Below are 27,481 nucleotides of genomic sequence, written 5' to 3'. Positions count from 1 at the left end.
ACAATTGTAATTAAAGCATTGGCCATATTTGTTCACCTAATCTTCCCATAATTTTCTCTAGATATTTCCATTTTAAAACAGACATAAAATAGACAATGTTTGGAAACAGAGTAGGGAAGATTATGCAAATATATGAATCTTAATGAGAAGTTCATTATTGAACATTTTGACACGAATTTCAGGAAATGATAAAAGACCCTGGGATTTACGAGACTTAAAAGGAAAAAAACTCTGCTCCTAGAGAACTTGGAAATTGCCAGTAAAAGAGCTGAGATCCAAATGACAGCAGATAATGTATAAATCAGATTACATTGTGCCCTCTGGTAATGAATAGGAAACGGGGGCCCTGTGATAAGCTTGGAATGATGATCAATATTTGGAATACTGAGATAGGCAAGAAGGTAATTAGGCCCATTATGGACACAGCACAGATAACATAATTTGGGAAATTACACATTGGGATATTATGGGGAATTTTTTTCTAGGCTAATGGATTTACAACGATATCTATTAAAGCCCATAAGACATTTTGCCTCTAGGGAAAACTACTAAAAAAAAATCAAACATACAAAATTTTCAGTAAGTGTAATCTAAAATAAAAAGACAAAGTGGGATGTGTTGCAGAATAAAGTAGTGGTGTGACTTCCTACTTGGAATTTATAATAATTTTTCATTCAAAGAGTTTTAAGGCTATTAATTTCACATCACAACTCCCCATGAAGCAAGCAAAGCACTTCTTTTGTATTTGCCCAAGTTCATTGCTCGTAATACAGCAAGGCCAAATTGTTAGTGAAAGCAAGCTATCTTGACGAATTCATGGCCTCTCAAGTTTCATGCTGTGTCCCCTGGATAACACTGCAATCATTTTGATCCCCAGTTTACTACTGGGCATAATTCCTTTATTTTAGAGGGAGGGGCTCTAGCTTAATTAATTTTCGCTAAGTGCCTTGTGGGCCATTGATGTTATTGAAATGCACAAATTAATGCATTATTTATTGTTAATTTATCATAAGTATTTGCTAATTGTAAAGCTCTAGCTGGGAGAAAAACTTTCCGTGTATCTGCGAGTGAGTACCTTCCCCCAAATAATTCTTTATGTTTTAATAAGAATGGATTGGAAGCAATTTCATCAATAATGGAGGATCCAATTACTGGTCTCCTGGATTAAGGCATTCTTTTATTGCAAGATTTTAATGCTAGAATGGGAAGTTCAAACATTGCCAATGAAATCGCAGACTAATTAAATGATTATAGCCTAAGGGGAAGGGTATCCAGGACTCCACTTCTCCACTATTAATCTTCCCAAGAAGAGCATCTCTATGCAATGAGCAGATGGATATATATGCCTTATTTCAAGAGAAAAAAGCTGTAAGGAATTATTTGGGGAAAATCAGTTCAACTTTTGAATAAAAAAAGAAAGGATGGTATTTCTTTATGAAGCTCTTTTCACCTTCTTGTAGAAGGAATGGCTGTGTTTAGAAATGCAGTGGTGGATTGAACCAAGGGAATCACGCTAGACCTTCACTTACTCAAATGTTTGGAGTTGCTGCAAAAGCAGCAGTGACAGTACTCACCACCACTGCTTTACAAGCGCCTGTTATGTGTCCAACATTCTTCTGTCCTTGTCTTCTCCGAATTTTACAGGTTAGGAAACTGAGGCACAGGAGGGTTACGAACGAACAAGAAGTGGCCGAGTTGGGGGGTGCTGGGATCTTCCGCAGCCTCTCCTCTTCATCACTGTTAGTTGCCTTGCAGGGAACCACCAGCAGTTCTCAGCCATAGGACAGAAGTGGGAATCCAAGACTGAATCAGAAGAACTGAGGTCCACATCCAAACAATCCTCCAGGAAGGACTTTCTGTTTTATACTACGTTGAAGTGGGACTTGCTACCTACAAGGCTGAGGCCATGGCTCCACATTGTTTTAAGACTGTTCTGTAGAGGGCCCTCCCCACTTTGCCAGTGGCTCTCTGCTGCCCTTCTCAGCACCTCTCTCATGCCCATGGAGAAGTGGTGGCAGATTTCCTTTGACTCTTTAGACTTGGTGTGTGTGTTCATTCTTTTCGTAACACTGTTTTTCTGGATGATGGAGAGCAGTGGCTGTGTCTGAGGATTGGTGGAGCCAGAAAACACGGCCCTAAAGTTTTCCTCTGTATGGGGAAGGCTTCCAGGACCACGTCAAGCCAGTCCTTCACTTGGGAACAGGTAAATCTTCAGAAATGCTATAGCATCTTTAAAAAAAATATTCCAGTGATGTTTCTTTATGATGCCTTTATTTTAAGGAAAAGTTTGGCACTTGGAACTTTTAAGAGTAGTTTTATTAGACCACTTTGAGAATAACTTCTATCATGTAAGTTCCCTCTTTTAGTACCTTTGGTGACCATTGTATCATTGTTTCGAGAAATTTGTGAATGTCAGGTACATGTTTCTGATGGAAAGATGAGTTTATCTGGATCTTAGGGAACATGGTCACTGAATGTAGAAGTCGCCAGTTAAAAATGTAAAGCCTTACTACTAAAGTTTGGGAAAAAGATTTATTTCTTGGCATTTGCAAGTAACTTAAACTGGCCTGGAAATCACTGAAAAGTCATATTCAGATGACTTCTGTAGATACTCAAAATGGGACAAGTAAATGCTCAAATTTGAACACAGTCCACCTTGTGACTGATAACACGTGATATTCAGAGATCACTCTCTAACGATTGCTTAAAGTCAGCCACAGCCAATGTCACATCAGCTGCAGATGAAAATATGAGGGATTATCATATTTTGGGATGACTTCAGTGGGATAGAGTGATGGAGGTTTTGATTTTGATTAATTACTCAATTTATCTTACCCTTTCAAAGAGACCTCTACTTTTAGTGGGAGCCTAGAAAAAAGTATGATTTGTGTAAATGGTTAGGCTAAAAATAGACAGTGAATCTTCCCATTCTGAAAGCTACAGGATTTCCAATGCAGTGTCAACCCAAGCTGGGATTGGTGAGGGCGGGAAGAAGGAAGAGGGATTGAATGTGACAATTTATGGTACCCGATGCAGTCTTTACAGGGTAGAAGACTTGACTTCAAGTGTGTTGCTGAAATTTAGTGCTGATGCCATCATTTGACATATTAATCCCTTGTAACCAGTAACCTTGACCTTCTCTCAGAAGCTGTGGACATACAAGGGAAATGTGAACCCTAGTCAAGGTCCCTTTCAGTTGGAGATTCAATTCAGTCAGTTTAGTGCACCTGTAAGTCCTCGTAAGGACTTTCCTGATTTCAGATTCTCCTCTATACCATCAGTCTTTTTTCCACTACTATATCCTGTTTACTCCCTAGAAATAAATAAAAACATTGTTTTCAAGCCTGAAAATCCTTGAGTCCACATTTATAGCCAAGACTCATTCGCCGTTTTTGCTTTTAATTTTACTGTGCACTATATCCACTAGAGCTAGGTAATAATTTTGGCCAACATTAGTTGACATGTCTAATTTGTGACTTCTATTTATGTAAAGTGAATTAATTGCTGTCTCTATTAATCCTGCAAAACCCATGAATCCTTAATGTTCACTTTGCTCAGAATGAGTAACAGTGTATTTGTTCCTTCTCACAAGTGACTTCTTGCCGAGCTTTCGATGCTCTCCTCTTAGATAGCACGCCTTGTATCTTGGGTGATTCATTCACTTTCATGTTCCCTGGAATTTACTGCTGAAGGTTGACATGAATACCTACAGTTTGGGCTCTAATATAATCTCCCGAATAGCAATTAATAAATAAAAGATGGGCACTGTTGTTGACAGAGGAGCTGGGCTTTCTCAGATAGTTTTCATCCTCCTGTTTTCACCAAACTTCATGTCGGATCCCTAGGGGTTGATGGAGTAGAATATTTTCTGCAAACTCCAAAGCTTTTACTGGTGCTTTAATACCCCCAAGCCTCTGTGTTGCTTTTTGTTTTCTTGTCAGAAATGATCTTATTCAGTTTCTGTTTCTCCCACTCACCTTTCTTCCTGGGACTGTAAGAAATATGCCTCTTTCTGGATTTAGTAGCAGCATACTCTTCGTATGTATGATTTGCAAGTAGCACCTGAAATTCATCCCTGAAATTTCTTATAACCTTTTTTTTTTTTTTTTGCTTAGTCCCTTCTTTGTTGCATTTATTGATGATAGACTCTTGCTTATGAAATGCAGTATTTATCGTCATCATGGATATGGTTCAAAGTGCAGAGTTGCCTCGTGTGAATTAATGATGAAACTATAAAACAACAATAAGTTTCTGCATTTTGTCTGCTTGACTAGGCTCAGAGCTAATCAAGGCTAATGCTCTTATTTTAGAGCTGGGGGCCACTAGAGGCCATTTTAAGTTGCTTCACCATAATCAAGTAGAGGGCAGAGGCCAAGTACAATTTTAGGCCATACAAAGCAGAAGGGGCCGAGTTAGGCTGCCCAAGGGCAGTTCTCAGTTCTGATGCTCAATAGGTGTGTATCTTTAGACCAGGTATTTCACTGCTCTGTGCCTCAGTTTCATCACCTGTAAAATGGGAACAGTATTGTCAGGAACACAACTATAAGAATTACAGTAGGTTAATATAGACAAAGCCCTTAGAACAGGGCTAAATAAACACTCTGCATTGTTAGTTATTTGCATTATTGTCATTATTTTGACTATTTTAACACAGTCACAACATACAGGAGGATGCGTATTGTGCTTTAACTTTATACGTGTCTATGTAGGCATTACACCTTTGCTGTACTTCTTTTTATTCCTTGTATTACCTAGTATTTTGTTAAGGAACTAGTGATGATGGCCATGGTGGCAGCATTAGTAGATGCAGAAATAGGGATCATAGTAAGAAAAGGTGGTGCTCTACTGAGCCCTACTAGTGCTGAGCATCCAAGTAGGTGCTTTACGCACATAATCCTCATTGTACTCAATCTGTGTCTATTGAGAAACTGCAAAGTGGTTGATTTCCAGAAATGCAAGTGTAGCACCTTCATAACAGAAGCCTCCTTTGTAACTGGAGAGCATCGTGAGCTTGGCGCTGGTGGAAAAGAGCCCTGCTGAAATTCCTTCAGTCTTTACAGTGAGCCTTGTGCTGCTGGTGTTTATAGAGCCTAATCCCGTTATGGACAACTGGGAGCCTGGCTGTGGGCGGGTAGGGAGGGCAAGGCGTGGGTGAAAAAGGACAGATACAGGCTGAGACGAACAGTGCCAATGGGAAATACTACATGTCAGAGCACAAATCATTAAAATTCACTTAGGGTTTTTTTTTTTTCTTTTTTAGAATTTTGTATCATACAAAGAAAGTGGCCCCTTTTCTAGACACCCAAATTGAAATACCTTTGGAACAATACTCATTGACACAGAAAAGCTGTTTTCTTTCTTGCTTTGCTTTATTTATCCATTGACTAAGTAAGTTGCATTCATCATACGGTGACAGCACGAGAGCAATGTAGTGTTTAACCACACGGATTACAGTCACCTCAGTGCTCTTTGATTTCTGTGCATAGTATGTTACTTAATAATTCTAAAAACAATGGTGAAAATAGTAAAAGTGACAATGTATGGGAGTGCTGGGGATGGGGACTGTGAGAGAACCACTGACTATGTTAGGTGTTCTGTGTGTGTGTGTGTGTACGCGTGCATGTACACACTCATACATCTGATCTCTGTAGACTGCTCTAACCTCTCAAATCCATGTATATGTGTGTGCGTACATATGCATATGCACGCATATTTATTTCTATATACGACGTATATTATCACTTTAAATCTTCCCACAACTTTATAGAAAAGGAAACCAAGGCTCAGAGAAGTCAAAGTACTTGCTCAAAGTCACAAAAAGTAGCAAAGCTGGGATTTAATGCCAGGTCCCACCCACACAACCCCCGACTTTTTGAGATAAAACAACAAGTCTTCCCACTGCACCCAAGTGCCTTCTTAGGGGAAGAGTGACCTTTTGCCTCTTCCCCCCTCTTTTTTTTTCCCAGAATCTCCAAGCAAAGATTTTGGTCCAACCCTGGGTTTGAAAAAGTCCAGCTCCTTGGAGAGCCTGCAGACTGCAGTGGCTGAGGTCAGGAAGAACGAACTTCCCTTCCACAGGCCCCGACCGCACATGGTCCGTGGCCGGGGCTGCAACGAGAGCTTCCGAGCAGCGATTGACAAGTCTTACGATGGACCCGAAGAATTAGAGGCTGGTAAGGCAGCGCGCTTCCTCAAATGGGTTCTTCCCCTCCTTATTATCTGCAAATCATAGGCAAGAATGGGTGCTTAACTACAGAGAAAAATGATTTAAGGATCACAATTATATTTTTGATATTAAAAGTCATTCATTTTCCTGATGTGTTTTGCCCTTTGGCTTAACGAACATGGAATTGGATAACGCAATAATGCAATTTATTTTACAGTGCAACACTAAAGAAATGTTCTCCTTCAATTTCCTACAAGGACCAACTATCATTCACCCTTAGGGCAGGAGCACTAAGTATGCATTTCTTGACATTCTTATTCAAGTCATTAGAAGCAGCCTCCACCCCAGGACTGGCTGCATTAATTGGGGAGAAGCAGTTGGGTGAGACTTGTACTCGAAAGCCTCTCCTGGAAAAGAACTCACCCGGATTGTTTCCCAGCACGTTGGCTTTCTGAGCCAATCAAGGTTAACAAGCTGCTTTCAGAGAAATTCGTGTTTTACCACCTATCAAAACTTATATTACTGGCTAAGCAACCAGTGTCCCCCACTCCCAACATCAAACCTTGCTTGAAGTAACCAGATTTAGGCAGTTGTCTCTTCAAAGGTTATCCATAGCCCCGCGGCAGCGTAGAACTCCAGAGGACTTCTACTCATTCTTCTGTACTTGACATTGTAACTTTTCTTACTTTTTTTTTAAATTGAAGTATAGTTGATTCACAATGTTGTGTTAGTGTCTGGTGTACAGCACACTGACTCAGTTATACATGTGCATTTATATCCTTTTTCATATTCTTTGTCATTTTAGGTTATTATAAAATACTGAGTATAGTTCCCTGTACTAAACAGTAGGACCTTATTGTTTCATTTCAGCTTTTCTTGAGATACTAACAGTAAGGGCCCCTGACCGTGTGTATTGATTTTTTTCTTCTCTGTACAGATGGACTGTCTGATAAGAGCTCTCACTCCGGCCAAGGAGCTCTGAATTGTGAATCTGCCCCTCAGGGGAACGCTGAGCTGGAGAATGTGGAAAATAAAGCCAGGAAAGGCAAAAAACCGAAAGAGAAGGAGAAGAAGAAGGAAAAGGGCAAATTGAAAGGCAAGGAGAAGAAGCAGAAAGAGGGAAACGAAGACCCAGAAAGGAAAATAAAGAGGAAGGGACTCGGTGCCATGCTGAGGTAGGAACCTGCTTGGAAGGCAGAGTTGGTGGTTTGGTTTTGTTTTGTTTTGTTTTTGTGTCTCCTGGTGAAATCACTCATCTGTGTGCACTCAAAAAAAAAAATGCAAGCTTTCTCTCCTCTTCAGCTAGATGCGTTGAAGTCTAAACTGTGAATGTACTTGTTCCTTTTCTGCAGAGGTGGAAGGAGCCTTGTTGGTTGGTTCCTGGAGCTCCTGGTGAGGACAGGAAGCTGTCATAAATCTTGTCAAAGGCCAGCCCTTGGGAGAGGCGTGGCCAATGCCCTCAGCCCTGGGTACCAAAGCTCTCTGTGGCTGAAGGGAGTGCTGCTTCCGTCAGCATAAGGGAAGCAAGAGGCAAGGGAGTCCTCAGCTGGTGACCCCCTAGGGCACCCTCTTTGAAGTAGAGAAGACGGGAGACATGAGCCTCAACTCTGCTCCCGTGCCCCCTCCACGTGTGATTCTAGGCCTGTGCTTGGCCGGTCTGTGGGCGCATCGGCTGTCACCCTCACAGGCACTGTGGTGCAGCGGAGATGCCACTGCGTCTGGAGTCACAGCGCCTTGGTCTGAACCGATGAGCCTCCACACATGAGCTGCTGGGCTTCCCTGAGTCTCGCTTCCCTCTCTTTGAGAGCAGGGCTATCACACCTGCTGTCCTGACTCAGCGGGCTTGTGAGACGGATGCCTGTGGCCGTCAGTCCGTTACCAGGCAGGGCTCAGCAGGGTGCCGTCAGGAAACAGCGTTCTTTCTTTCCCTACAGCTGCCTTCAGATATGCCCTGATGATACCATCAAGATGTCCACAATTTGATGACATCTCAGTTTTCTGAGTGATGACTTCCTGATCACTTTAGGGTATTAAAACAACCACCTTGTCGGGGGGTAAAATGTACCATCTAATGCTAATCACCACTTTTTTCTTCCCTGCCCCTCAGGCCTCAATGCCAAGGAGGGCCCTGCAGTCTGGTGGGAGGCAGGACCCACCTTCTCCTGTTTCTCAGTCTCTGGAACCAAGGGAAGGGAAGGGCCTTACTAAAACAAGGACAGAGTCTGATCTGACTGCTGTATCTGGTTTACTCTGGCATTTGGGGACCCTTTGTGGACCACTTTGGTGGACTTTTCAGGGGGCTCCTTACTGCATCAATCACTGGTATAGGAGATTTATTTCTCTCCCTAAGACACTCTGACTCTTAACCTCTGACCTCCGATAGCACAATTCTGGAGTCTCCTTACCCCAGACTTATTGGATGATGTCAGTTGGAGATGGCTTTAGCCTTTCTTCCAGAGCATCTTCTTATAACGATAGAACCTGCTATGATTATGAAAATTATAGTTGCTTAATTACAGGTAATGCTTAAGACAGTGCCTGATAAATAACAGACATTCAGTAAGTGTTAATTGTTGCGATGAGCAGAATAGTGGCCTCCCTAAGCATGTCCACATCCCAGTCTTCAGTACCTGTGAGTAGGTGAGGTGTGTGACAAAAGGGAATTAAGGCTGCAGGTAGAATTTAGGTTGCTGATTAGCTGCCCTTAAGGCAAGGTGATTATCCTGAATTTTCTTCAGTGGGCCCAAGGTAATAACAAAGGGCCTTAAAAGTAGAAAAGGATGATGTGACCATGGAAGAAAGATACAGAGAAATGCAGTGTGTGGCTGGAAGGGACCAGGAGCTAAGGATTGTGAACAGTCTTAAGACAGTGGAAAGAGGAAAGACATGGATTCTCTCTGGAAAACTTCCAGAAAGGGACACAGCCTGCCAGTCCCTTAACTTCAGCCCATTTCTGCTGTTTAAGCCACTAAGTTTGTGGTTAATTTTTACAGCATCAATAGAAAGCCATATAGCTATTTTCATCATTATTATGTCTTCTAAAATATAGTCATTTATAAGGAAAAAAAATCCTCTTTAAGGTATTAAAGAAAAAAACTATAAAGATTTAACTAAAGTAAATAGAAAAACTGTCACATACCCATTTTCTTGAATATTAATAGATTAAGTCTTAACTTTGTATTTGATTTCGGGAGATTTGATTTGGGAGAGTCATAGTCCATTGCCTGTAGTCCAGAGCTGCCTCTTCCTGTTGTCCAATATCTGCTGTATTTTCCTCGGGTAGAAATCGCAGGTTCTAAATCCTTGAGACATGTAGCAACTCGGATTTTGTTTCCTTTCACTGTTTTAGCAAAATTAAGATCTGAAGGGTGGTGTTTGATTTTTTTCTCTCTGGTGTAAAAATAGCAACTGTTTTCCATAGCCTTTTGCATCTGAGTTTGTGAGCATATTGGAGTTGCTGCTACAGGCGCATTTTCAACAACAAAGAACACAAAAGCTGTTGCCATTAGCCAACAGATTTTGCTTGAATTCTCATCTGTTGCTCAGATGCTATTGACTTAGTTTCTTATTTAAAAAAGATGGATTGCTCTAAGGATCTCTAGGAGTTAGATGGGTGGTTTAAATGTGTATCATTTTTTCCATTATCTGCATCTCACAGACGCTCTCCTGAGTGCAGGGCTTTGATGGAGGTAGTGCAGCTTTACCACGTACTGTGGCACTTGGCCAAGGGCACGAGCCGCCACCGAGTTTCTGCCTCCCTCTCCTCACCAAGCCACTCGTCGTGGAAGTGCGAAGGTGTTAGCAGGGGCCTTGTCTTGCCTGTGGAAAGCTGAACGTTGTGTGCTTTCCTGACACTCGCTGGACCCCCTGTGTTGATGACATGGAGCAGCACCTATTCCCCATCCTTTTGAAAAGATTGTGGGGGGTGGGGGGGTCGCATTAATTCACGTCTTCATATGTGTTGTCTGGTTCCAGGATGCTTACGCTTTGCTGGTTTCAGGATTACCTCCTTGCACATTCGACTGTGGCTCTTACATAGGCTGTGAATCATTGTGGGAAAATACGCAGCTCAAGGACCTGCCAACTTCAGTGATTTCCCTGTATCCTCTGTTGACCTGCTGTTGAAAGAGAATTTTTGAGGATCAGTGGGTTTCATTGTACCTGCAGGAAAGACCACCGGTGGTCCCTTGCAGCCCTAGGGGAAGTTCAGGCCCCTCCGTAGACAAGCCCGTGGCTGTCAGGCCCACAGCGCCCTCCTGGGCTCAGGCAGATGTTTTCTAAGGACTGAAGATCGGTATCCTTTGGCTGAGAAAATCTTGCCCTGTTTCAAGTGGAAAACTCAAAAGTCCATTCTTGGTTTCTTAATTATTTAATAACCTTGTCAATCCTTACATTCTTTAAACTGAACCCTGTCGCAGATGTGTATCTAAAATCCATCCCTTTATATCGTAGCTGCTGTGTTCTCCTCTTGATATGGTAGACCGCTCACTTCAAAGACCTCTGGACTATCCATTTGTTCTGGATGTGAAATGGGAAGGCCTGATGGCAACTGAGAACCTTATTCTCTGCCCTTGGAGTGACTTGGTTCTCAAGGGAACTGTGCCTGGGAAACTCCTTTTCTGATGGATCAACAAACAAAGTGTAAAGCCTTCCAATAGGAATTTCGTTTCTGTTTTCAATATATTTTGCCCATATTCATTTGATTAGTAATATATATTGAATGCCTCCTTTTGGCCAAGCACATTCATGGTTACTCTTCAGTTACTTAACACCAGTTATTAAAGGCCTACTTTACGTCAGGTGCTGTTCTAGGCACTGAGCATACAGCAATAAAGTCCCTGCTTTGATGGTCCTTTTTTTTTAAATCTTACCAAAGGAAGGAAAAGTCTAAGACTTTTGAATTTTCTTGGTGAGTTTAAAACAAAAACAAGCAAAATATCACGAAACATCTAAACCACCTGTAACGGTGAATTTCCCAGGGAGTGATCGGGTGTTTGCCTAGGATATGTCTGGGCCAAAGCAGTATCTTGTCAACTTGAGGGAACCAACAATCAATTTATATGGCACCGAACAAGACCTCCAGGCCATGGCTCTTGTGGAATTTATATTCCAGTGAGGGAGAGAGAATAAACAACTCACTCAAAATAATTGAGATTATTTCAGGCTGTCGTAGATGCTGTGAGGAAGGTGAAGTCAGAAGGGATGGTGTCCTCTCCCCTTCAGTGACTGTCTGCCAGCCTCGTACAGAGTGCATCTGCCCAGGATACACTGAATTTCCAACTGATACCTTATCAGAACTTAGCACACTGTGGTACTAATACCAAATCACTTTACGCCTGCTTTTTTTTTTTTTTCTTTTTTGCAGGATATGAATATGGAAGGTTATTTTTAAATCAACTTCACATAAACCTATAACAAAAAAGCAAGCCCAAATCACTGTGTTTTAGTATACAAAGCCCTATCATACCTGAAGTAAACATTCTGAAGACACCTCATCTGTAATCGAAACGGTGAACTTGATTTGTAGCTGTTTGAATTAACTCCATTCCTCCCAGCCCATCAGTTAGATATTCTTTATTATTTCTTCTTAACTCAGCTAATTAGGAATACCTCAGGAATACACTGCTTCAGTTTCTACACTGAAAAACCTAAACCATGAACCCGAATGACAAGGGTATTTTTCAAAATCCAGAGGCTTCACCTTTTTATTTCTAAGCTTTGCAAATGCTAAAGCATCTGTTTATTTCGTTTTATACTAACACATACTACAGACATACCTCATCTTATTAAGCTTCACTTTATTTTGTGTTGCACATACTGTATTTTTCACAAATTGAAGGTTTGTGGCAACCCTGCATCGAGCAAGTCTGTTGGTGCCATTTTTCCAATAGCATTTGTTCACTTCACTTCTTTGTATCACATTTCAGTAATTCCTGCAATAGTTCAAACTTTTGCATCATTATTATATTTGTTACAGTGATCTGTGATCAGTGACCTTTGATGTTACTAATGCAAAAAGATTACAGCTTGCTGAAGGTTTAGATGATGATTAGCATATTTTGGCCATAAAGTATTTTTTAATTAAGGCATGTGCATTGTTTTTTAGACATAATGCTATTGCACACTTAATAGGCCAAAGTATAATGTAAACAGAACTTCTAATGTAAACCAAAAAATTTGTGTGACTTGTTTTATTGCAATATTGACTTTATTGCATTAGTCTGGAGCTGAACCTGAAGTATCTCTGAGGTATGTATGCCTGTGTATGTCTTATTGAAACTAGAAAACTCTGTATCATGGCATCCTGCTGTGAAGTGTTTTACAAAGAACACTCCCACACACACACACACTCTCTCTCTCTCTCTCTCTCTCTCTCTCTCTCTCTCTCTCTCTCTCTCTCTATCTCTCTCTCCCATCCACCACCACCACCAAATTAAATCTTAACTAAGTTGAAAGTCTGTCCCTTACAAGCTCTGAGGCCTTCATGAATCCCTTTGAATCTCGGTCCACTCATCAGTAAGTTGCAGCTAATAACACATACTCTCCAAGTTGTTGTGAAGTTTAAGTTAAGCAATTTCTGTGAGCAAAGCTATCAGTATGGTGCCTGGCGTGGTAAGCACCCTTTCTTATCGTCCCTCAAGGCCTCACCCCAGACAGCCAATCACCATCTACTGCCTTTGACGTGGAGCCCACTAAATTTCTGCTTCGATGTCTTATTTTCCCTCCAATTGCTATTATGTATTTCAGGTGGACATACTGTCTTTTTTCTCAGCCTGCACAATTTTGCATAATAAACTGTAAGAAGGAATGACAAAGCAAAAATCATTCAGTCATTTATATTATCAGCTTTGGGTCACCCCTTTGTAAATGGAGCCCTGAACTCTTTTCAAAGGTTATCTAATTTCTTGGTGGAAGGCAAACTTTCTATTGCTGAATACAAATAGAAAATGGACTTAAACGGAGAATCAGTTTTTTGTTTTGTGCTCTTTTTTTTTTTATTTTACTATCTGTATTTCAGGCCAGAATGGATGGATGGGTTTTGGACTTGGTATTTCTTAATGCATGGCTCAGAGTTATTTCATTGGACCGCCTCATAATACATTACGCCCAAAGATACATTTTGACTTGATTTTTAAATTAGGTTAGGTAGACTGAGTAGTTAGATCTCAGGGAGCATGGCGTGTCTGTTGTACATTTCTCCTCCTTACCTTGATCCCGTGAGGGCTGTTGCAGGTCTCGTGTACAATGAGAGTAATGCAGCTTAGCCTGTCATTACCTCTTTCTAGGCAACGGTTGTAGAATGTCTGGTTATCCCTTCAACTTGATGGGTCTAGAGGTGACCTAGCCAGTGTAGCCAGGCCAGCAAACTTGTAACAGTCATTTCCCCAAAGGCAAAAAGGCCAGCGTTAAGGTGCTTGGTTTCATGAAGTAGAGGCCAGTTTGAAACGTGAAATTTCATATGAAAAACGAAAGCCAAAGTAGATCCGAGTTCGTAATTCAGCTTCAAGCTGGATACAGAAATACATGGAAGACACAGAGCCTTGCAGATCAGGGTAAAATGGCCGCATAGATTGAGTCTGAAAGAAATATAGGACTATGGCAAAAAAAATAAATTTGCATGTCAAAGGCCACTGCCGGCATGGCCATCCATCCTCCTGCATGGCTGGCTGTGATTGCAGAGGAAAGAAACAGAAGCCGGAAACACACTACAATTTAGTTAGGCTCATTTTTTGCCTCTTTGGTAACTCTTGAGTTTTCTCACCTCACGGTCCATCTGAAATTATTTACTTTCTCTTTCACAGTATGAGCCATGAATATTTTGTTTCTTCGTTTTGTTAATTTGCCAATTTTCCTTTGAGCTAAGTGCCCTAGTAATTTTAATTTTTCATTTGAGTTTGGAAGAGCAATGACCCTTTTTTTTTTTTCCTTTTCATTATTACTATCACAGGCCTGGGCTCAGAATGCTACTTTTTTATGGCCAGCAGTGTTGAGCCCATAATGGAATTGCAAAGTAGAGAGTGTAATATACCGATATTGACTTCCATTAAACCCAGTGGTGTGATAGCTGATAATATTTATATATTTATGTATTATACATCCTAGCTTTTGTTCGTTTGCAACTAAGCACCAGAGGGGAAAATTAGCATCATAATACGAATAGATTGTGGATGAGAGAATGCAAAGAAGTGGAGAGGGAGCCTCTGTGAATAGGGCAAGTGATATAAAATGATGGAGAGAGATGTAAGTATAGTGTCTAAAAAGTAGAGATTAAATTTGGATCAAACAAGTTTAGGATTGCTTGGTCAGCATTTATTTGAGAAGACGGAGAGACAGATGGGGTACTCCTCTGATAGGCCGAGTGCAGAGACCTATGAGCTGCTGCAGTGCCCAGCATGCGGAGTTTGTTTGCTGCCTGACTTTAATAAATTTTTTTTCTGCAAACAAACATGTCTGCAAATGTTTGTTCATCGTTCCTTTTTGGGAGGGGTGGGGTATGTGTTTACAGAGGGGTGAGGAGCACGGATGGAGTTAATTAGTATAAAAATGTTCAGGTAGCTTGTTTTCAAAATCATTTTAAAAGCTGATTTGCTGTTCATCGTCTTCCCCTCCCACCCTGTGTAAGCTTGACTACTCAGTAGCTCTGTTTATAGCTGTCCAAAGCCAGATGATTTTCTCATGCTTACCACAATAAAAAATGATCCCGTAGAATGTCAACCAAAAGGCTATTTGTTTAACGAGGATTCCCTTCTCTTCTTAATATGCGCACGCAGCTCTCATTAACGTTAATGTGAATTACGAAAGAGCACTAAAGAATAGACCCCTTTACCTCATTCCTTTTCTTGGATAATGAGGTTTAGATTTGTTAACAGATCAGGACAAAAGTCCAGTGGAAAAAAAAATCAGCTTAACTTTTAAAGAAATTGATATGCTGTAAAGAACTTTCACAGGGGCTAAAATGGAAGCTACACATGAATAAATAAACTTCATTAGCATCTAAGGTGAAATAGAATCATTTAAGATGCTGGGTTAATAAAATGCAAAGGATTTCCTAATGGACCTATTTGCATACTCTTATTAAATGACTAATAAAACATATTAACAACAGTTTTATTCATATATATAAACACTCATAAGTTCCTAGTTGAGATTGTATTTGCCTAATATGCTTTGTACCATGTCCAGTGCAATGTCATGTCCTTGTAGGATGTTTACTTAATACTATTAGATAATGACATGTATAGATTTAATAATTTGCTTGAAGGAAAAATGGAATTCGTTCTTTATTTAGCACCTTTTATCCGAGAACTTCAATGTAATTTACCAACATCCATCTTCAAGATGCATGGGAGATGAAGTGGCGAATAGTAGCTTTACTTTGCAGATAATGAAGAATGAGACATGGAGATGTGAAGCAGCCAGACTAGAGACCAATTTTGACCTGATAATGATAACAGGACTCCTCTTGATCATTGCTACTATTGCATTAGCATCTAAAAGTGCATTGGCACCAGCCATAGTTCTGTGTATACTTTCATACACCCATGCTTCTCTATTTTTGCCATTCATTAGGTTTTTCTGTCTTAAGTCAACATATAAAACAGCAACTTAATTATATAAGATGGTTAATAATTTAAGGAAAAGACTCAAACCTTTGGCATAATAACTGTACCTGTTTTCCTCATAGAATAAGAAAGAGGCTTCCCAGAACAATTAAAAACAGGTATGGGAGATCCACAGTTTGAAAAATAGATAAGAGATACACAAATGTTATTGGATTGCACATCTAGAACTATTATCTCAACCACGCTAAATAACACCCACCAGGGTTTTGGAGACAATCCAATTTTGTTTCTCCAGCTAGCTGCTGATCATTTCTGCACGGTGGCTTTGCCTCACCCTTAGCTTCAGCATGTCTGAAATCTAATTCATCATCCACCCATCTAAGTCACTAGCTCATCCCGACTTCCCTGATTCTGTTTGAGGCACTGCCAGGAATCCCATGACATCTGGGATGCCTCCCTCTTCCCATTCCCATTCTTCCATCAGCCAGCAATCCTGTTGATCCTTACAAAATGTTGTCTCTTACATCTGGACCTTTTTTTCCCCCCATTTCCACTGCCATAACTCTAATCATGGTCTTTGTTATTTATCACTAAATTGTTTCAATAGACTCCTAACCAATTTGCCTGCTGTTTTCCTTTCTTCATTCCAGTTCATCCTAGGCATAGTTAACCAATCATCCATTCAGTCAGTTATCAGACATTTAATAAACACCTTATGCCCTAAAATGCAATGTAGCTCTCAGTGGCAAAGAGCAGATCATCTAGAGTCATTCTATGTAGGTTCAAATCCCAGCTCTGTTGCTCTCAGCAACTACTTGACCACCTCGCACTTCAACTTACTCTTTTGTGAAACTGGAGTAATAGTAGCATTTACCTAATAGAGTTGTTTTAAGAGTAAATTAGGTGATATATGAAAATGCCTAGTGCATAACACATTCTAAAATATAGTCTACTAGTAATATTCTGCTCTAGGAGCTGAGATTCTCAATTAGCTAGTAGTTCTCAAAAATCCAACCGTATGCTGGAGTCATCTACAGAGCTTGTTAAAGTTCTAGATCCCTGGACCTTATCATCAGAGATTTTGATTTATTAGGTGCAGGGTAGGGCCTGGCAATCTCTGCTGATTCTGTTGCAGCCAGTCCCAGGAACCTCCATTTGGGAACTACTAACTCATAAAAATAAAATTATTTAGTTTGGCATTCAAACCCTCTATATTCTTATTCCAATTTATTTTTCTTTCTTTTCTTTTTTTTTTTTTTTTTAACTATTACTTTCTGTAAATTCATCAGTCTAGCCAGATTACTCACTGTTACCCAAAACGAGCTTTGTGAAGCCCAGAGGGCCCCTTCTCTTAGGATAACCTGCCTTCCTTCTCTCCCAGTCCTGCCAGGCTTCTGAACCCTCCTTATGCCCCATCTCCTTTATGAATCTTTCTTTGACCAGCATGTCTCTCTTTCTCATCAAAAGTCTTAGAGTTTGTGTCTTATCCTGTAGTACCATAGGCTGACTTGGTTTTCACAGGTCTGTCTCATGTCCACAGAGGGACTGTAAATTCCTTCAAGCAGAGGGACTTTCTCACAATGTATTTCACAGTGTTGGCCTTTAATAAGCTTCTGCTGATTGACTGGCTTATATGGAGTGCTAATTGGAGTAGGCTTATTTGGATATTAATGTGTTGTGCCCTTTAGTCATTCTTGGTAATAATACTGAAAATAATGAAAACAGTGGAACTGGTTCAAGAATAAGAAAGAGGGTGAACTGCTTTGGGAGTTTTTTTTTTTTTTTAATTTCTGTTTGAAAGAAAGGTTGAAGGATGAGTTACCTAGTGATGGTAAGCAGCTGTTCACCATCCCCACTGAGGACAGGGCTAGAGAAAATGGGCCAAAAGCACTATCAGAAAAAAATGAGGTTAGATATAAAAAAGAAGATGGTTTTTAAGCACTGGAATGAGGTTTCTGAATAGGTTGTGGAATTGACCTCCCAGAAGTACTTTAATGGTAGGAAGGATGAATATCCATCTAAAATGATACGAAAAAATTTGCCCATCAGTTCATTACTTTAGTATCTATTAAATGCTACTCTGGGGAAAGCCAGGAAAAGATATACAACATGAACCCTTTACTTAAACTCAATATTTAATTAAGATGACCCATAAATTAAATTATTAGCAACGAAAGTGGGATTTAAAATTAAGAGCCAGACTGTGAGGTTAGAACCGTAATTGTGGTTGGAATTCAGACATATACCCTCCAACCCCTCTCTACCTCTACTCCCCCAAAAAACCAACCCCAGGCCTTTTTTAACTAAATAAGTTTTCAATTTGTCTTTCCAAACTGTTTTTCTAAGTTGAGTGGAGCAGTCTCCAATCTTTTTTGAAATAATGTATTCAGTACTGTTGAGCAGGCAGCTAAGTATACAACAAAATGTACAACCAATCTTCTTTTCTTCCTGACATTTTTTTCATTCATGCAATACATGTCGATTAATTGTCTACTAAGTGGCGTCTTCCGTTTGGAGATAACCACAGTAAACAAGTCAGATGTGTTCTCAAGGTTACCTACAACCTTTCCTTAAAGTGTGGTGGGGCTTCATTAAAGTGGCATAAAATTGACTAAGCTCCTTTTAAATAAACAGAGCATCCCTGAATCCCATGAAACTATGGTTAAACTATTCACAGTGTATTTAGTAAAAATACTAACAGTGAGATGTCTCAATATCTCAACTTAGATGTGTAACTGCCTTCTTGGATGGAGGTTTTTCTCTGCCTTGAAGATACATACTTTGTATACGCTTGCAGTATGTGTATAAATCATCACTGTGGTCATGGACTCCCCGGCTACTGGCTGAAAATAATTATAGTACAGATGTGTCTGTGGACTGAAATAGGTAAGGGTTGAAATCTGAGAAGTCATTTTCACCAAGTGAACTGGCACTGAATTGAGGGAAATAGCCCAAGACTACTAACCTTTAACTTGCCAAAATAGAAAACCTAATTAGAGGCCAAATAAAAAATTTGGCCTTTAAATATATTGGTACTCAGTGTGTCTTTTGTTCTGCATTGGAGTGAGTAGCTCATCCCAGTTTGAGGACTGAAAAGCCCACACCCAGGGGAGCTGCTCAGTTTTAAGCAGACTCGGGCAGTGGACCACTCTGGTCTGCATTCCCAGTTTGATCTGAACTTCCCAGCTCTTCCTGCCCCATTTTTTGTTTATATGCCACTATATAGTCACAAAAATTCTTTGAAAAATAAATCAACACTAAAAAGTAATTTTGTTTTTAATACCAAAAATTTAAGATACTTATGCTACAAATAAAAAAACATAAAAGAGTGGAAACTATAAAAGAAAACTTGAATGAACTCCTCTGTTATCTTAGTTTTTTAGGCTGGTTATCCCTGGGCTGGTATCTCTTCTCCTAAGGCTTTCTTAGTGTCTGAAAAAGCCACTTAGCTCCAGAAATCAAAGAAGAAATGTCTTGGTAGAGAATGACTAAAAGTGGCGTCCCACTTCCCAACAAAAGAATTCTTAAAATATTATATAAGTCAAAACTCAAGAGAAAGCTGGAGGGTACATCAACCAGAAATAATGGTTTCTAGCTCTGCTGACAGACTCACTAGCGAACAGTAAAAACCCTAATTCTGGGGCTTTTGGTGTTCGTTCCTCCCATTGATAGGTTTTTTTCTCCCCCAGGGGCTGTAATTTTCCACTTTAAATTTGAACTCTAGTCAATGTATAGTAGAAAATCAATATCACAGATTTGTTCTGCTTTCTTTTTGCCTCCTGGAATTTTCAAAGTATGTGAAGGAACAGCTTTTATGATGAAGATGGACTGTGAAATGAAAGGGTTGGCTTTGAACAGTTTCTTAGAACTTTGATGCAGACACTCAACACCAGGCCACCAGTGCCGTTTCCTCCGTGTCTCTGCCGTGGCTTCGTTAGCCCCACTCTACCAGGGTATTTACCATCCGGAGTGATTTGATTACGACACACTTTTGTAAAGACTCTTTGGCAAGTGAATTGGAACTTTCTCTTAGAATATTTTTCCTATTTATTCCACCTTCTCCCCTTAATTTTTGTTACTATTTTCAGTTGCAACTTCTTTCCCAATATTGTGACTTGAGAGGAGGGAAGTCGAGGAAGAAATTCACCAAAAACCAAGAGTAATCCAAAAACGTAGGTGTTTCACATGTACACAGGTGACAGTTCTCGCATTGTTAAAAATAAGCAAAGGTGCCAAGCAGCTGTTGCCAGAAATGCAGACACAGGGGCGGGGCAGGTCATTCTCACTCCCTGGGGTAGGTTAAGCTCCCTCCGTTGGCAGTTTTAATCCTTTGGTCAGCCTTCTAACTCCAGCTCACCCAGCATCTTCTCAGTCTCAGCAGGCTCAGGCCACACTTTGTGGAAGATCTGATTGCTCTAGACTTGAGTTTGAACTAGTCTGCATCATCTTGGTATTTTCCACTAATTTTGTACCACCTGGAGTGTGAGGACCATATCTAATGAATTTCTGTTTCTTTCCCAGTACCACTACCTTTGCTTCCTTTGCCATCCCTCTGTCTTCCTGTCAAGTTTTCTCATAAATATCACCCAATTTTCGGGTTCCTCCTGGTCCTAGTCTCCTGAACCAAACACAGAAATAGATTGACTATCAGTAGTCTTGCCCTTGACCCTGCTCAGCTGTGTGCACTTTGCATCTGGCATCTGGTAGCCTCACCACAGAACTCAGCAAACTATGGAACTCTGAGTAACCAGGACTCTTAAATGAAGTACTGCCTCCCTACCTTGATGGCTTTTTCTCTGGGGTCTGCCCAGCAGCACTACCTAGTATCCTCACCAAAAGTCCCCACTTTGAACCCCATCATCTTAGACTAGAGCCCTGGTATAGTGGAACTTGCTTATTTCTGACAGGTTACACCCATAACACTGTCTCCTGGCTCCATCTCCAGCCCCATAAGTCCAGAATATTTTTCCTTGAACCTCCTGTATCTTATCTGATTTTCAAGTATTCACCTGTCATTTGCTTTCCTCACTGCCATGGCGTGTGCTGCTGATGGAATATGCCTGAATGGACCATTTCTGGGCTAGTTGGCTGACCTTCCAAAGGCAGCCTCTGTGCCTTCAAGTGATTCCTCCAGCCATTATTCACCCTGGGTAGGCGGACTCTATCTAATTCCCTTCCCCAGTGATCCAATGTTGTTCAATGTATCTGATACCAAATTTGCTGTTGCTCACTGCCTTGCCTATAGAATGCATTCAGCAATGGATTGCTGACTTAATTCTTGCTTCCAAGAAATCCATTCTAGAAACAGTAACTAACGATTGCTGTCTACTTGCAAATCCTTCCATAGACTGACTTGATTTTTAGATGACAATTGATATTTTTTCTCTTGCAGTTGTTTTTTTAATCCAAATGATTCATTTTTGAAAAACTCAAGTATTAATTCTGAAAGAGAAAAACAAATCCTTTGAATACTGGAATCCCTAACAGAAGGGACTCTCCATTTTGGAGATACAGGTTAAACTTCCTGATTAGCCCTGTTCTTAAGTTTTGCATTTTCAGTGTTAAACTTTAAACTTACCATGTTTTATTTCAAAAGAGATGTATCAGCGTTAACAGAAATAGTGGTAGGTTATAGGATGTAACAGAAATGCTGACAGACTGTTTAACAATAATATGGCTGGCCGATACCATTTTAATCAGTATTGTCATTAACGACTATCAGTAGAGAGGATGAGATGTTCTTGTCTTTGTGAATTATGATTTATGGCTGGCACAGCAGTCACACTGAAGTATATTTATTTTACAATATAGAGACATTGATTAAATGCACATGGCATCTCAAATACAGTTGACATTTTAAGTCAAAATTATTACAGACACACAGCCATTCATTTAAGCTGTTGCTTTAAAAATGTGTCTCAACTGATTGTTAATGGAAGAAAGTCTAGCTGGGCCAATATTTCAATAAGTTGATCCTTTATTTTCCTGGTGTGATTAGCCCGGGGGAGATTTGCCTCCTTTGGGCAGTCATAGTATTTTGCTTTTTCTAGTGGACAGAACACCAGATGAAAATAGTTCCTTATGTATATACACATGGGTTCTAGGTTGCTCAGAAAGTATTCTCTTACTAGGATTCAATCACTTTGGGTTTCCTTTCCATAATTGTCCCTTTCTTTTCTGAAAAATCTTGCCTTCTAGTCTACCAACCTGCGTAGGAAGTGAGTCTTAAATAATTGATGACAGCTGTAGCTGAAACATTAATATCATTTAGGGATGATGGTTTTTGTAATGTATATTGTTGCCTGCTGCCAATAGACCAGTGACTTTAAACAACATAAGTGTTTGAGTATTGATTGTTGATTTACAAGATTGAGCCAATAGTAATTGTGTCTGAGAGCATACTTATATACCAAGGCCATAAATTCTCTGATCTGTTTTCCTATTTATGTCTTTTTAACCTCAGAGCTTACTTAGATTTTTCAAAACATTTTATTATGAAATAATTTTGGACTTATAGAAAAGTTACAAAATACAGTATAAAGAATTCTTATGTACCTTTCAGCCGGAAACCTCAGATGTTAACATTTTACCACATTAGTGCAAGCATTTTTCTCTCTCTCCTTTTCTTTGTCTTCGTATGGAGAGACCCAGGCACGCATTCCTTTTTTTCCTGAATTATTTGTATTTGCAAACCTGATGCCCTTTGACCCCTAAACTTCCTTTGAAGCAAGCACTGCATCATTGTATCATTTTTATCCTGTACTTGAGTAAAGAACTGGCCTCAGTTCAACCTCAAATCAGCGAAATTAGAAGTTATAAAATGAGAAAGGTGGTGATTTCACACATGATATAAGTAAAAGGAAGAAAAAGTATGTGTCATTCTTTTACTTTTGTGGCCTGTGTTATCACCGTCTAATCTGAAAACCTAAATTAAGTCAGTGTTGACTTCTGGTAAATGAATACACATTTCCAAGAGTGAGATGTATTCCTTTGACAGTTAATGAAACTTCAAAAGTAAGACATCTGCAAAAAGGTGCAAATATCTCATCCTTGTGATGAAGTCTCATTAATCATTGAATTTAGCACAATGTGCGTGCATGAGATGGTAAATAGGAAAGTGCCCTGCTGATTATTATGAAAATCATGCTGCAGAAGGCTTCTTAGAAATCCAGTGCTATCTTTTTCTCAGCCTTCTTATCCTTTCCACTTTGCTGCAAAGGATTTATTGATACGGCTGGAGGGGTAGCTGGGGGGCAACACCAGTCTTTGATCACCTTAGGGCTTCCCTTATAAATATCTGTGCGTTTGATAGCATTTTGAAAACAAAATTGTACAAAGAGAAATGTAATATGATATCGTGAAGTTGAGTTCATCCACGGAATTTATAATTTGCCTCATCAGAAATTGGAGAAATATGGTATATTCTACCAGTCTCTTTAATTGCATATGTTAGGTATCTGGGATGTTTTAATTGGAGAGGCCACTCCAAGGGTTTCTGACTTTAGTGAAGCTCCTGTGTCTTGAGAGAAAAGGAGGCATAGTAATATTGCTGTGGTATAAAAGATGCATAATATGTAATATTATAGTAGGGTATAATATAGAAAACAGGTGTGGCTGGTGAAGAGTGCAGGGATACATGTCTGTTGAGAATCAGTACTTGAATAAGAAAAACTACAATTCCCTGAGCATTCAGTCCAGCTTTTGCAGAAAACTAAACCAGTAATACCTAAGTGTGTTCCTCATCACCGGTCTGTCCCTAAATTACGTGAATGTCATGGTAACAACCCTCTTATGCACATGACCACATGTTGGCTGAATTTGTCCATATTGCTAACTGGAGATAGCTCTATTCTGAGTAAGACAGAAAAAGTACAAAATAGTGTAAGCAGTCTGCAGAATCCTTTTCTTCTTTCTGTCAGGATTCAATTAGAGCAACTGAAATCTACTCTGTTCTTCTTGTAAGTTGACTGTGTCTTTCAATGTCTGTGTCCCAAATATCTTCCACAGACAAGGTAATGCAACTATATGAAGCACTTTCAAATTTTTTAGCCAAAAAGTAGTTTGTGTAAGTGTTGTTATATCACTGACATCTTTTTTTAACTTTTTAAAAAATAAAATTGGTAGGTAGCATTGTAAGTAGTTTGTGAAAGTTAATATGTCATATTTTATTCTATAAATTAGCTGTGTTCTATCAAGGTGAGTGGTAAAGAGTTTCCAAAAGACAAACCTTATTTGTCCATTTACATAGAGTATCCACATGCCATGACATGGGGTTTATGAAGCATGTGTAGAGATAAACTTCTAAGGCACAGTTCTGGGACTGTCTAAGAATTACGTGCACAATTTTTACTGTAAGTGAGTATGTATATTTTTGTGGAGCAAAAGTCCATAATATCCTTCGAATTCTCAGGGGGGTCTGTCACTCCGTTTCAGAATGGAATCCAGCCTCTGCAGGGCCGTCTGTGTCCTCTGCCTGACAGGTGGCTGATGTTCTTATTTCTACTCATTGCCTCCTTCCATTAATGTATTCATCATTTAGTTGGCTGCAGGTGTCATCAGAGTAGGAATGTAACCCTCTGTGGGAAGAACAATGAAGTATAGAATGTTCATCTCAACACTTTATATCCCAGAGGCCTCCTCACGATGGACCCAGGTTTGGAGATAACCACCTAAGTGCAGTATCAAGGGAAGCACCACTGTTCACTATGGAAGGGCGTTTAGTAACGATTATCTTCTTTCTGGTACTACAGTTGTTCCTCAGTATCGCTACTGGGGATTGGTTCCAGGGCACCCCAGAAATACCAGAATCTGCAAATGCTCAAGTCCCTTATATGAAGTGGTGTTGCATTTGCATATAACCTATGCACATTCTCCCGTATACATTGTCATCTCTAGATTACTTAAAATACTTAATACAATGAATACAATGTAAATGCTTTCTAAGTAGTTGTGAATGCAAAGTAAATTCTGTATATATAAATAGTTACCCTCACAGCAAATCCAAGTTTTGCATTTTGGAACTTCCTGGAAATTTTTTTCCCCGAGTATCTTCCATCCGTGGTTGGTCCCGTCTTCAGAGGTGGAATCCTGCAGAGGGCCAACTGTACTCTCTAGCTAGCTTCCATCAAGTGCAAACCAAATACAGCTCTCCTCAACCTAACGAAGAAATGAATCTTTTTAGTTGAGACTCTCTGTTTATGTTTACCTGTGTTTTTCAGGGGATCCTCAATGCTGAGGTTTCTCCTTTGCTGTCAAAATTCAGACCAAGAAATTTCATCTATGTTTAGGTAGCCCATTATGATTCACACCACTAGGACTGCAGTGCACATCTTCTTTTGGTAGGTTCTTTACAGTGTCTAATAGAACTAGGCTGTCAATTCATACTTGGCCATTAGGTGTTGCTACATTGCACAATATAGTCCAAACTCTAAAGCAACCATCTTTGGAACTCGCAAATCTATAAAATAAATTTTTCTGTTATTAATTCTGTACATTTAAAATCTCTAACATGAATGTGGTTGAAATAAGAGATGCCTATAATAAATAGAATGTCTAGGTAAAGTTTACCCATAATAATTTTAATGTTACAAATAGTCTATGCCTAGCCTTGTAGAGCAATGCTCATTTTTATTAAAATTTTAAAAATTGATACTTCCTTGAAAAACAAGGACACAAATAACCATTCAAGAAAGTAACAGTCATTTCCTTTCTTGAAAGGGCAGGCAATTAGAGATGTAAGTCGAATTGCAGTTTAATGAATCAACCTCCCTTTTAAAATTAATAATGTTTAAAAATGAGTTGTTTCAGTTCCTCCTAGATCACATTCTCCTTCTCAAGACTACTTCTCCCATACTCTGGGCTCCTGCTCTCAAGGTATTCCTTTTAGCTTTCTGGCTGCTACTTCTAGCTCCTCATCTTGGCCTCTTAGGAGAAGCTGGCATTCCCTGGACCTCTATACCCTGCCCTCTCTTCTCACCCTTTTTCTTCTCTCTCTCTGTCTCTCTCTCCTCTCCTTCCTCCCTCCCTCTCTCCCCACCTCTCCCAGCAATCTCAACTATAAGCCAGCCTTTGCACCTAGGGTCTGGATCCACATACACAAAACATCCTAAATGATTTTCCCACATGCCTCCGTGGGTACACCAAACTCATCCTGTACATTGTGGAGTTAACTGCTTGTCTGCCCTTACTAAGACTATCCAGGTCAACAAAGTGATGCATCCTTTCCCCTCACCCCTCCAATTCAGTCCATTACGGGGTCCCTAAGTATGTAAATTCTTTCTGTTCACCTTCATTGCACTTTCTTAGTTCAAATTGTCCTTATTTCTCCCCAGATTACAACAGTGGCCATCTAAGCAGTCTTGACTTTCTCTTCCAAACCCCCTCTGCCCTGCATCTACAGTATTGCCTGTGTGATCTTCCCCAAAATAAATCTGTTCTCCTGCCAAAATTTTTGCAGTGGCTTTACAGTGTGTTGAAGTGCTTACATTTCCAAGATGTCATCTGATGCCCCACCTTTATTCCCTCCTGCAGCCATAGATAAGTACCTACAGTTGTCAGAATGTACTATGAAAGCATTAAGCCATCAATGCTTTGGGCCGTCCCTGTTCCCTGTGAGTAAAATGCCACTTCCCCATTCTTGAACCCACACTGTGCCCCTGACCAACTCTTAGACATGCTTAAATGCTGAGTTCAAGGGTCACTTCCCTAGGAATCCTTGCTGGCAACCACTCTCTCCTCACGCAAGGCTGGCTAGAAAGGTTACTCATATCATCCCATTATTTTGAGTAGTCAGACATCCTGTATTGAAACAGTGAATTTTTCTGGTCCTACTTTGGAGGTACCTGGCTACAGAGAAGGTTGTTGAATTTCATAGTCCATTATTATAATTTACCTGTAATTATAAAGGCAGATAAACACAAAAACATACTATCATCTTAGACTTCATTGCTTGTGGATCTTAATGTGAAAATCATGTGATATTTTATGAAGCTTTAAATCTGAGGAACTAGGATCTGTGAAAACTGCCTAATTTGTTGATTTGCATGTGAAGTGTGTGGTTCCCAGTGGGTGGTGGAACATGATTTGTCATGTAGCTTACTAGCTCTGAGCAGGTAACTGGTGTCAGTTCCCACTGCTGTTACAAAATAGATTTGGCCCTTATTATAGCTTCTATTTGAAAGTTACTATTAAAAACCGTATGCTAGAGATAGGAGAGTGCTTTGCAATGATGGATGCATTTTATGTAGCAAAGCAGGAAACAGTGACACCATGTCTTAATGACACTTTATATTCTGCCAATGTACTTAGCCACGACTTCCTCAACTGCATAATCTAAAGTAAACAAAAATCATATTCCATTAGTGACACAATTCGACAATTGAATTTTTGGGATGAACTTTTGGCATCCATTGAAAGAATTGGCTCCAACCCCAGAGAGGGGGTTAATCTTTTTAGGGCATCATTGCCTGGAAAGTGGAAGAAAGAGATGACCAAGTCAAGGAATAAGAATAAAAGCATTATCTCTAAGAGCTAGAATGAGGGAACAATTCAATGGTTATCATTCTATGACCACGTTTTATTCAGTCATTAAAAAAGAGAGAGGATATTTTACTGAGGAAAATTGAAAAAAAAAATACACATAATCCCAGTAGGCTGAGGCTTGGTGTAATTAAATAATGTAACATTTTACCTTTTTATCTTAATAATTCCCTAAGGTCTCAGGCTAAATCTATGCAGAACAAAGTTGGATATC

The 27,481-nt window shown here is 39.9% G+C and overlaps 1 protein-coding gene across 1 annotated transcript in view; it reads left to right on the top strand.

Moving 5' to 3' along the window:
• The window catches only part of PARD3B (par-3 family cell polarity regulator beta), a 923,861-nt gene that overhangs the window by 628,926 nt on the left and 267,454 nt on the right, over window positions 1–27,481 (top strand). Inside the window, 2 exon segments of the mRNA XM_032480017.1 lie at window positions 5,967–6,173; window positions 7,104–7,341. Of these exon segments, the coding sequence (XP_032335908.1) occupies window positions 5,967–6,173; window positions 7,104–7,341 (445 nt within the window).

Source organism: Camelus ferus, chromosome 5 (assembly GCF_009834535.1).
Source record: "Camelus ferus isolate YT-003-E chromosome 5, BCGSAC_Cfer_1.0, whole genome shotgun sequence".
NCBI classification, from domain to species: domain Eukaryota; kingdom Metazoa; phylum Chordata; class Mammalia; order Artiodactyla; family Camelidae; genus Camelus; species Camelus ferus.
This window is presented reverse-complemented; position numbering and strand designations above follow the sequence as displayed.